Below are 12,372 nucleotides of genomic sequence, written 5' to 3' on the forward strand. Positions count from 1 at the left end.
TGTATTAAAATGCCAATGAATCTGTATTTGCCTTTTATGTTTAAATGATGGAAACAAGTGTGTACTTGTTAACTTTATTTAAATGAAATACATTTATTTATCAATATCCAGCTTTTCTTCTTGTCTCTGCATTTAATGTTCAGTAGTAGTGCAAATTTAAACATCTCAGCATAATAAAAAACATGTATTGTTCACTTATCTTTAAAACAGATTATTAAAAATAAAAAAATTATGCATAGTGAACCTTGATCACATAAGCTACATATCAATCAATAAGTATTATTTAGCAGAACAGGAGGATGTAATTAAAAGCAGTCCACCTTCTGCAACTGAGGTTGTTTTGACTGTGGGTTAGACACCATGAAGGTGAATTGAATGAACCCAGGAACCTTGTTGCAAGCAGCACCTTATAAAATAAACAAATTAAATGATTGCCCTATTCATGTTCAGATCAAGCATACACAATGTTAAAAGAAACAAACAGTCATTAGCAATCACTCACCATATCCACCAGTAGTATTGGCACAAATAACTGCTCCAAAAAAATTGGGGTAATACTTCTTTATTCTGGAGATGGCGGTCTTGCAGGCGACGGAGGGTTCAGTTCCAGATCTCATCAATTCAACAGCTAAAAAACTTCAAAATAAAATTTTAATAAATAAATGTGTAGGAGGAACATTAGCAATATAAATCATCTTATCATTACGGCATTTCATTGGATTGAATGCTACAGTGGAAAAAATATTAAAATTGGAGACTTTAAGTTTGGTTTCAGTAGACTCAATTTAATTTATCAAGGCATCTAGCTCATACCAGTTTTTGTTGATGCTGTTAAATTATTAATTAATAATCTTCTCACAAGAAGGGTGATTACCTGGGAAGGAAACGCATCATGATGTCTCCATCACCTGTGGCAGCAGCTCCTCCTGCTGTGCTGTCTGCATAAGCTCCAGCTCCAGCTACCGGTGAATCACCTACACGGCTAAACAAATCAACATGCATCTTGCTTACTAAAGCTCTATTGACAGGCAACACTCAAAACCTATTTCTATCTGTATAAAACAACACTGCTTGTTAAATTCGCTTAAACATCACCATTCTGACATTATATTTTAGACAGGAGACCAGAGACCAATAATGACAAGTCATGCTCACCCAGGTATCTTATGATTTGCTCCATTGGTTGATGTTGCAGCTGCCACCTGCCCTTTCTCACCAATTACAACCATTCCTAATCAAAATGAACAGTTACAATGTATCATGTAAGATCGCATGCCTTAATGAATCAAATCAAATAGTGGTTTTCAAATATATCCTTTGTGGCGTTCAAATCAATTGTTATGCACAATAAACTGCAATGGGCTTGGTTATCAATGGCACCATCAAAGAGCACCTTATTTATTGTGCATGCTTTCTTTTTCATCAATTTACAATACAAAAGCTCTCCTTATCAACGGGAATGTTACCAATTGTATCATGAGCACTGGGGTCAATTTTTTCTTTTTGATGCTTTGGCCTCCATAGGCCTTTAGCCTTGGGCTTGTATGGCCCACAAGATTTAGAAGGGTCTGGAAAAACATCCTGTAATATAAAAATACAAAGTGAATATATAATTGATAAAAATAGATTTGGAGCAGGAACATAAATCAAATTTGTCCCTTTCCCTATAGCTTTAAAATTAGCATTACATTGCCTGGCTATACTGTATAATCTAAAATATTTATGTTGCTCCCTGATTGGCTTTATCCACCTTAAGCTTTGCAAAGTTAACATCCGGATTTTGACAAATTGATTAACTTGCCAACATCCCAAACAGTTAAATCTGCTTGGGTATGAAAACACAAAACATAATGTATTCAGAGTATTGTTTCTTGTTTTTCCATAGGGCTTTGATTGCTCAAATAGCACAATGCTGGAATCAACCGTTGTAGTTTTCATAAAGCTCACAATGCTCACAATTATTTATTATTGCTTGGTTGTTTATTTTTGATGACAGTGATTACACTGATATCCTTCCAGAACTTCTCAGCAAAATCTATATGAACTGAAGAAAGTATAACTTTGTTAGAGTTCTGAAAACACAGAATTTATAAGCACAAGAAATGTTGGTCCAAACCACAACACTGACTGAAGTAACTTTTGTTTTATTTATTTATTTACCTCAATATATAAAAAAAAATCTTTCAAAAGGTGTTTGGTACATCAAAACCATTTATCTGCTACAACTCTGCTTCTAAACCCATGTTTGAAGTTGCAAAAGGTGCTTAGGTACTTTAAAGGTAACCCCTGGAGTAATGATTACATGGAAGATTTTTTTTAAACTAACTTCTGACCTTTCTGTAGTTGGGTTGACAATTGTCCTGCAACCACTGAGAGAAAATAGTCACTGATTTGTTCGTTGATAAGTCCTCCGATTTGAAGCCCATGTTTTCAGCAAAGATTGAGGCTGCATGAAGACAGAAAAAAGTTTATTACTACCCAAGATATTGCAACTATGAATTAGTACAAACTGAATCACATATTAGTGCTAATTTGAAATAAACAAAAGAGACAGTAAAAAGCACAAGCATGGAGCACAGTGGGAGGCTGGTTTGGCTTTTTTCATTGTAATGAGGACATTTAAATAGTAAGGCAGCCTCGGATAAAGAAAGAACGTCATTTTTGCACCCTATAATTCCTTTTGATTAAGAGAACAGATGGGAGTTATATAATTTAACATCATTATAGATGGAATTACAATATAAGTGATGTGCTCTAGACTTTAAACCGATATGAAATCTTTCTAAACAAGCCCCTAGTGTCTACAGATATATTGAAATGAATAGTTGAAAAGGAAAGCAGAACAGAATGTAAGATTTTTGGTTAAAAATGAACACATTGCCATTATTGAATGAGTACATAAACAATCAGTGTTCAAAACAATGTCCTTACCTTCCCCCGATTCACTACGGTAAGCCTATAAAAACTATTTGTATTTTGAGCTGTCGGGTTCGATTTGACATGAAATCGCTGGCTTATGACGTTCATCCTTGTGTCATTACATCATGTCCGCACACACAGGAATGAAGTACTGGCTGTTCCACCTGGAGAAACTAACTATGCTGTTCAGCTCAGTTCAGTAACACTCAAACAGTTCAAGCTTTTACGAATCGAACATTACTCGCGTGTTAACCGATCGGCGATGTATCTATGATGTCTGGTGAAGTTACTGCGACATGTTTAATATGTATTGACTTCTTGTAATAGTTATACATGATCAGCCACAACATTAAAACCACCTACCTAATATTTTGTAGGTCCCCCTTGTGCTACCAAAACAGTGCCAACTCACATTTCAGAATAGCATTCTGAGATGCTATTCTTCTCACCACAGTTGTACAGAGCGGTTATCTGAGTTATCGTAGACTTCAGTTCTAACCAGTCTGACCATTTTCCCCTGAGTCCCCGGTTCTCTATTTAAAAGTGCTTTGATTGTAGTTTCAGAAAAGCGATTTAAGTGTAAAATTTATTCAGATATGTAAATAAGAGTGTTTATCTTCATCAAAGCAAGTAATATTTCCGTTTCAAATGTTTAATCGTATAACAGAATATCAACATGAAAACAGCACGTTATGACTCAGGCTCCAGTCAGGATCACACAGGTGATGTCCAGTTAAGCCCAAAATGGGAGATTCATCTGCCAGAAGAGCAGTAATGTATTCTTCCACAAATTGCTTGCAATTTTAAGTTTCAACCACAGATGCAGCTAAAGCGCACAAAGTTACGTAGTGCAGTTTTATGTACACATTTTAAATGGTAAAAACAGCCTGCATTTTTCGTGGTGAGTTTTCCTACTTGAAGCATCCATAAGAAGGTGGCGATAAAGGGATGCACTTGGTCAGCAACAATAATTTGGTAGACTGTGGCATTTAAACACTGAATTGTTAAGGGACCTAGTGTGTGCCAAGACAATATTCCCCAAACACTTATAAAACCGGATGAATCCATCTATTGTGTTATGCAGCTAGTTTAATTTTATGCCAAATTCTGCCCCTACCATATGCATGTCGCAACAGAAATCAAGGCCATTCAATGTTTTTCCAAACTTCTACAGCTGTTGTGAGCCTGTTTCCATTGTAGCCACATTCAGAGATGCTCTCCAGCATAGCACTGTTGTAACATATAGTTATGTCGTCTACTGTTGCCTTCCTGTCAGCTTGAACCAGTATTCGCCTGCAACCTCTTCTTAACAAGCCATTTTTGTCCACAGAAATGCCAGTCACTGGATGTTGTTGTTGTTGTTTTGTTTTTTTGCATCACTTCTCTATAAACTCTAGATTGTTGTGCATGAAAATGAAACATTCTCAGTTTCTAAGATACTCAAACCAGCCATTCTTAGATCACATTTCTTCCCCATTCTCATGTACGCCTTCAACTACAATTGAACCTTGACCATGTCTGAATACTTTTATGCACCGAGTTGCTGCTACACAATTGGCTTGTTAAGTATTTACATTAACAAGCTGGAATATAGAGGATATTGGGTGCTTCTCATTTCTTAAGTTGTGCATCCTCGTTTCTTCGCTCCTGCATCCTTAAGCATGTGCCTTCTCTAAATGCACTTTAAGGACAGAGGAAGCTTACAGAGGATGCTTAAGCGAGGAAGCACAGCTACATCCTAGGTGCAATCCTTTTGTCAGTGCACCTGACGCACACATACATTTTCCTCCCCTTCACATGTGACAACAGTTTTACCTTTTTCACCTTTCAGTTTAAATAAACCCTAATGGTTACATAGTGAACTTCAATATTGTATTATTAGTATTTATATTAATATATTAATAAATCAAGTTTCAACAACATAACGGAATGAGATGCCTTTAGACAGCGCTCTGAAGTGACACTCCATATATCACTCCAAGTGACACTCCATTTTACAAATATACACTGGCTGCCAAATGTTTGGAATAATGTTCAGATTTTGCCGTTTCGAAAGGAAATTGATACATTAATTCACAAAAATGGCATTTAACTGATCACAAAGTATAGTCAGGACATTACTGATTTGAAAAAAGAAGAAAAAAAAAAAAAAAAGTAATTTTTGATCAAATCTAGACAGGCCCCATTTCCAGCAGCCATCACTCCAACACCTTATCCTTGAGTAATCATACTAAATTGCTAATTTGGTACTAGAAAATCACTTCCCATTATATCAAACACAGCTGAAAGCTATTTGGTTCGATAAATGAAGCTTAACATTGTCTTTGTGTTTGTTTTTGAGTTGCCACATTATGCAATAGACTGGCATGTCTTTAAGTCAATATTAGGTCAAAAATAGCAAAAAAGAAACACTTTCTCTAGAAACACATAAGACAATTACTGTTTTAAAGAATGAAGGCTATACAATGCTTAAAATTGGCAAAATAAAATGTTTGATACAAAGATGTACACTACAGTCTTCAAAGACCAAAGGACAACTGGCTCTAACAAGGACAGAAAGAGATGTGGAAGGCCACATCTAAACAACTAAACAAGATGCCTCACATGTCCTCAGCTGACAGCTTCATTGAATTCTACTCGCTCAACACCAGTTGCATGTACAATAGTAAAGAGAAGACTCAGGGTACCGGCCTTATGTGAAGAATTGCAAAGAAAAAGCCACTTTTTAAACAGAAAAACAAAAAGAAAGTGTTAGAATAGGCAAAGAAACAGACATTGGACAACAGATAATTGGAAAAGAGTGTTAAGGATCTTAACCCCACTGAGCTTTTGTGGGATCAGCTAGACTATAATGTGCATGAGAAGTGCCCAACAAGACACTCACATCTATGGTAAGTGCAACAGGAAGCGTGTGGTGAAATGTCACCTGAGTATCTGAACAGCTAACTGACAGCTAGAATACCAAGGATCTGCAAAGCTGTCATTGCTGCACATGGAGGATTTTTTTTTTTATGAGGACTCTTTGAAGTAGTTTAAGAAGTTCTGAACAATTTTTTCAAATTGTAATAGTAATTTTTCACATTATTAATGACCTGACTATACACTGTGATCAGTTGAATGCCACTTTCGTGAACAAAAGTACCAATTTCTTTTCATAAGAGCAAAATCTGTACATTAGTCCATACTTTGGCCACCAGTGTATCTCACTTTGATACATCCATCTTTGTTTATTTTCCTTGTATCTTTTCCTTGTTTCCTGTGCTAAGATGCAAGGAAAGGAAACAAGCATGCACAATTACAGAAATGAAAAGCACCTATTGAATGCACAATAACTACCTGACTCGCCCACTATGAAGGTATGCTTTGTATATTCCATCACTGCTCGGGCAACGGCCACAGCATTTTTAACCCTGCGCAAGTCTCCTACTGCTCCCACTTCCATTGTGTCTCTGAAGGTGGGACATTTAGAAAACAAAACAGGACTGTTATCATTTTACATTGATGGCCTTATAGAGAGTTCAGACTATCTCTTAAACAATACAAAATTATGTTTACATGTATTATATATGTTATAAAATGCAAACATGAATAATTAAAATCAGGCTAGTTTAATGATCAATCAAATCAGGTGAAAAAGTAGGTATCTATTGTTGCAAAAATGTCAAAAGTAAATTACTAAACATAACACCTTAAGCCCTGTATCAGGCCAAACCAGTAACTATGAAGTTGATTTGATTCTCATATAATGTATTAAACCATAAACAAATATTATATATTGCTTGTTAGAACAGTTGAGTACATTCAAATGTGAACATAACATGAGTTACATAACATAACCCTGTTTAGGATGAAAAAAAAAAAACAGTTAAAACCAGGCCGGTTTTAGAGGAATTTTGGGCACTATTTAACTATCCAAGGATGTTTTGTTTTTTACAGCAGGTTATTTGAATGTACATCAATGACCTGTTAACCATCATACAGTATAATGCAGTAATATTTGTCAGTTCTATTATTAAATGTTAATAAGTCATGGATGTGGCTTGAAAAAAAAAAAGTAGTACCCATTCATGATCATAGCATCCAAGGTGGTCTCTCCCCGCTCGTCCGGACTGCCTCCGAACCCCACGCTTCCATCACACTGCTCTAGTTCACACTGCGTGCAGCCTGTCTCCACTGCATCCAGAACTGAGCCTCCTTTCTGCAGTGCACTCCAAGCTACAGACAGAAATACCACTGAACACCCAAAAATTACAATTCTGTCATAATTTACTCATCCTCATGCCATCCCAGATGTTTATGACTTTCTTTCTTCTGATGAACACAAACAAAGATTTTGGCTCTCTAGGTCCATTCAATGAAAGTGAATAGGTGCCAAAATTGAAGATCCAAAAAGCACAAACACACCATAAAAATAATCCATACGACTCCATTGGTTAAATCCATATCTTCAGTTATGATAGGTGTGATGAGAAAACTACTTTTTTACTATCACTCTCCACTTTCACATTTACATTCTTCTTTTGTTTATGGAGATTTGCATTCTTCATGCATATCGCCACCTACTGGGCCGGCAGGAGAAAATATGTTAGAAAATTTACTTTCTCACCCACACCTATCATATTGCTTCAGAAGATCTGAATTTAACCACTGGAGTCTTATGGATTACTTTTATAATTCCATGATGTGCTTTTTTGGAGCTTCATTTTTTTCGCACCCATTCACTTACATTGTATGCACCTACAGAGCTGAGATATTCTTCTAAAAATCTGATTTCTGCAGAAGAAAGGTAGTCATACACATCTGGGATGGCATGATGATGAGAGAATAAAGTGTTTTGAGTGAACTATCGCTTCACCCTGTAATGACATGTCTTTAAGGATCATTCGAGAAAATAATATAAAACAGATGGTCAGGATGAGAGATGTAAGGGTTGTGCAGTCTCTGAAAGAAGAATTAAAAGTGCTATTGGATTACCTGCGCTTGTTGCATCCTTAAAATGCCAAGTATTGATCACTAAAGGGAGTGCAGCTTGATTTAGAGGAAGCAAACAAATTACAAATGCTACTGGAATCATAGCGAAATACGGACAATCCAAATGTGCTCTGACTACATTTCCTTAAGTGTCTAAAAACTATTACGGTCATGTGCCTTAAAAATTCCGTGTCTTATGTTGCAAGTATGCACTTCCGGGTTTTCTCACATGACGTTCATGAAACTATTTAAAGGGACCGCGTCGTTAAAAAAAACCTTAACTGAAAGCGCGTATTGTTTTTTTTTTGTTGTTGTTGTTTTAAAGTTACCTTGATAAGTAAAGTAAGACCACCAGAGGACTGAAAAACACATAGCCTCTCTACGATATAACCTTAATATTGCTATATTAGTACTGCCTATATACGCTATTATTCTGGTATGCTCAAATAAATGATTCCTGCAAACATATGATTTAAACAAATGGTCTAAAATAGATTTATTTATATGCTCACCTTCTTTTCAAAATTTTATTTTCAATTAATGCGAAAGCAAATGTAGTTGCTTTCATTGCTATTTATCCCATTTTTAGGCCATATTGTTTAAAACTAAGACATTATTTTGTTTAATAGAAATAATAAGTTATAGAAATGAATACTCTGAAATGATAATAAATACAAAAACAATAATAATTCTTAACATGTAGGCACCATTTAAAATCACCCTGGTTAATTTGATGGAAAATTGTGATATAATTTAAACATTAAATAAAATGAATTAAAACGGACAGATTTTCTTTTTGAGAGTTGTCTAGGTAAATAGTACTCATTATTGTAACGTTGGGTGTCTAGGAATGGGAGAGAGGAGACGCAGGAGTAGATAATTTAAATCATTTAATGCAATGGTTGGAGTAGAACAAACGATTAGAGCAGTGAATTCTGGGAAACGTGCAGGGGAAATCTTCAAAATAAGTGTCCTTAAAGAAGATGGAGACAGTCTGTAACAATTATATTCTCTGTTAAACAAAGAAGCCACTTCAATACACAAGTGATGTATAATAATTTGATCATGGTCATATACTGTAGGTTTAAAATGTAAATCCCAGACTAAATCATCAGGATTTAGTCACCAGGCTAAATAAAATGTAGCATTCTCTTTTGTATATCTTATACTAAATTCTACAGGTTTAGACTGGCATTAGCTCTGCCAAAAATAGTCAGAAAATGGCACAATTATTTGCCCTGCCCATGCTAAACAAGAAAGAGCAGCAGTATACAGGTTGTGACACAGCATTACTCTACCAGGAAAAAAGGGCAAACATATTGAATTAGCTGTTACATTATTCATAATAGGAATATACTGTATTCTGCCATATTTTATTCATGAATTTGCCCTCTTACAATAATTCCTGATAAGAGAGTAATTGAACACCAGGGGTGCTTGCTGAAGCTTAGAGGAGGACAGCTTTAAATGGCAAAATAAAGGAGTTATTAAAACACCTAGGGCAGAGACATGCCTAACGCTACTAACCTAAAGTGACATAACCAAAACCTCTAGAAATATTACATAGTCAAACATTGAATTCTTTATGAAAATATTGCAGCCTTTGGTAAACTGGTAAGCCTAAAGATAATATATGAGTAATAACAGAGTCAAAAGCAATGCCTGAGAGCATTATAACCATGTCTGACATCTATATATTTGAACTCTCAATTGAAACAAAACATGCAACATTTTGCATGGAATGTGTTTCTGAACAGACTTGTGATTTTCTGATAGGAGAATATTTGCCAAACTCTACAATAGACATTGCATCCCACCTCCTTTATGACCAAAGAGTCCATTTAGCAACACACTGTTTGCACCTATAGGCCTACAATTAAGAACAACAGAGCCATTGCTTTGTGCAGACTACATTAACTATTTGTAAATGTATTTGTCAAACCTCAGGACGACTGTTTTTATATAAACTGCACAAAAGTAAAAAAAAAAATAAAAAAAAAAGGTTTGAGAAATGTTAACCAGTTACAGCACCTGTAAATTGTCCCCATACACATGTATATGTTGTATTTTAAATGGCAATCTTAATGTAAATTAAAAGGCCATGTTTTTAAATGAAGAGAGAGATAACACTGAAATCATGTTATTTTTTTTAAGTTGAAATAAAGACTAGTTTCCATAAGTAACCAAACATCAAGTCAAACAGATGGGAGAATGTGTTCATTTCTGTGCCAGACTTTGCAGCATAAATGAAAATAAATTTCATGAGGTTCTTTTAAAAGCACTTTAAATGATGGGAATTGCTCAAAGAAAACAGACTGCAGAAAGCACCAGCTGAGGTGAAGCTAACTAACACAACAGTCACTTGACGCATGAGGGAAAACTGCAATGAATTTTTAGTGTTTTGGCATGGAAATAAGCCTGTATTATGACTAATCTGCTATCAGAAGATCTCAAATTTTATGAACAAAGGTTTGGAAACTGAACTGCCCTAACAAAGAAAGACACATTTAAGTCATTATTTTGGCCTAAAATGGGAAGTTATTACTTTAAAAAGAATCCAAATAGTATATGCCAACAACAATGCTAATTAAAAAATCTTAACATTCAGCTTGAGGCATGTACTTGTCTATTTTAATGCCAGTAACCAATTAAATATATGCTTAAAGTGGAATTTTGAAGCGTAAGTTCAGCAAATGTCACATGAAAGAAATAACTTACTGTGCTTCAGTTCAGATAGGCCTAATGCTTTAACAGATTGTGACCTACTTTCATAAATAATTATTTTTTATTTCTGTTAAATTGTAAACCTTTTAATATATATTCAATATACATTTCTTGTTGTCTTTAATAATGATAATTAATTGTCTAAAATAAATAAACTAATACAATAATTTATTTTCTAAAAATAGACAATTTCCTTTGCAGAGACTTGTCCCATGCATTCCATATAAATGTTTTATACATTACATTTTAATTACTCAGAGAAGGATGTAGGGCTATGACTTATATTGTAAAGAATCAGAATAATTCTTTAGGCCAGAAAAGTTTATATTACACAAAAAAATAAATAAAATGAATTCCTCTTTCTTAAAGTAATAATTTTGTTTTTATTCAGATTGTCAATGTCATTGAGCCAACCATATTCTTGTTGGATTAGGTCAAATGTACTATGGGAGTTTTTTTTATTTGTTTTTATATTGGACCAATTTAATTAATTTTATTAATCATTACTATATGACAGGTAAGCACATTTAAGGATAGTAAAACTGTTATACTGTCAATTTAAGAGCAGCAGTTTATACAGAGCTCATTAGCGCACAAATCAAATATCACCCAAAAAAATCCATTCTCAGACTAAGTATATGCACCATTTATCACCATGATGGTTACCCCCAAAATTCTAGCATAACACACTCTTTTTACATACCAATATAAAAGAACATTTAACATGAACAAATCTCTTCCTATTCTTATCTTGCTCAAAAATGCATAAAATAACACTTATTTTCAACACTTTCCTTCCTAAGCATGCTGGTAAATGGAAATCCTGCAGTTTCATCAGTGCTATATTAACACCTCAAAAAGTATTCATGTAGTCCCAAATCAAATAGATTAAGTAAACTTCCATTTTTACAAATTTAAATGGAGACAACTCAATGAAATCAAGTTGTGACAAAATTATTTCAGTGTTAGGGCGAGGGGGGCATGTATGTTAAGCCTTTCTGACATCAGTGTACACAGTGTCTTTATGCAATATTCATCAGAAGTGCATTAAACTAATCCCATGAATTTCACAGTAGCCTTCTAAATTAGATTATATTATGCTACTCTGTGAGTATTACATGTAGATTACATTAGTCTTGGGCCAGAAATAATGTCTTTTTCAGTGAATTAAAAATGATTTGGCAGGAAGAAAGAAAGAAAAGAAAGAAAGAAAGAAAGAAAAGAAAGAAAGAAAGAAATAGAGAAAATAACATTTCCAATAATGTTATCCTATATGTCCAAGGTTTTCCACTCTTTTTTTTTTTTTATCCAATATGTGCTGTATTAAAAAAGAGGGGGGGCGGGGGTGGGGGTTATATTCCTTATGTGGAACAATGCTCATATATTTTCCCCCATGTTGCTGTTCTCTCTAGTATTAGCAGATAGTTGCAGTCTGCTTGCAGCAGCTTTACAGTCATCCAGTGAAGAGCTGCTTCAGACCTGCTGGGGCATTTCAAGTCTCCAAGAAGAAATTAATATCTCATTGATGACTCTAAATGCAAGGAAGATCATGCCACATATGTAGCTACCTCGCCTGTGCCAGCTGTTTGGCCAGAGATTGTGATTTCTGATTTGAACAAGAACCCAACACTGGAGCAGTTCCATATTTCAGATGCATATCTGGGTTCATTCCTGCCCAATCACCATTAATGTGGAATGATGGCCTCTGGCAAAACTCTAGCTTCCAGAATTATGGGTCTGAGTTTGCCAGCATGCATC

The 12,372-nt window shown here is 34.9% G+C and overlaps 1 protein-coding gene across 2 annotated transcripts; it reads right to left on the reverse strand.

Annotated features, from left to right (window-relative positions):
* Positions 1–77: 77 nt before the first annotated feature.
* Positions 78–8,102, reverse strand: aga (aspartylglucosaminidase). 2 transcript variants are annotated; one of them, XM_052155118.1, is made up of 9 exons: positions 7,894–8,102; positions 6,981–7,152; positions 6,256–6,368; positions 2,334–2,446; positions 1,467–1,581; positions 1,156–1,231; positions 875–982; positions 503–636; positions 78–406 (listed from the first exon to the last, which is right to left on the reverse strand). In XM_052155118.1, the coding sequence occupies exons 1-9, from the start codon at positions 7,991–7,993 to the stop codon at positions 306–308; spliced, it is 1,032 nt and encodes a 343-aa protein (XP_052011078.1). In that variant the 5' UTR covers positions 7,994–8,102; the 3' UTR covers positions 78–305. The 2 variants fall into 2 exon arrangements, with proteins under 2 accessions (XP_052011078.1, XP_052011079.1); XM_052155119.1 differs by having other exon boundaries at positions 83–406; positions 6,981–7,134.
* Between the last annotated feature and the right edge of the window lie 4,270 nt (positions 8,103–12,372).

Source organism: Xyrauchen texanus, chromosome 23 (assembly GCF_025860055.1).
Source record: "Xyrauchen texanus isolate HMW12.3.18 chromosome 23, RBS_HiC_50CHRs, whole genome shotgun sequence".
NCBI lineage: Eukaryota > Metazoa > Chordata > Actinopteri > Cypriniformes > Catostomidae > Xyrauchen > Xyrauchen texanus.

What these genes read in the sequence shown, in the direction of transcription:
- aga (XM_052155118.1), bottom strand. Translation starts at nt 7,993, where the DNA reads ATGATTCCAGTAGCATTTGTAATTTGTTTGCTTCCTCTAAATCAAGCT. An exon ending in TAAGGATGCAACAAGCGCAG is followed by an intron (nt 7,153 to 7,893) that starts GTAATCCAATAG and finishes TTGGGTGTTCAG; the next exon opens with TGGTATTTCTGTCTGTAGCT. An exon ending in ATGATGCGTTTCCTTCCCAG is followed by an intron (nt 637 to 874) that starts GTAATCACCCTT and finishes TTTATTTTGAAG; the next exon opens with TTTTTTAGCTGTTGAATTGA.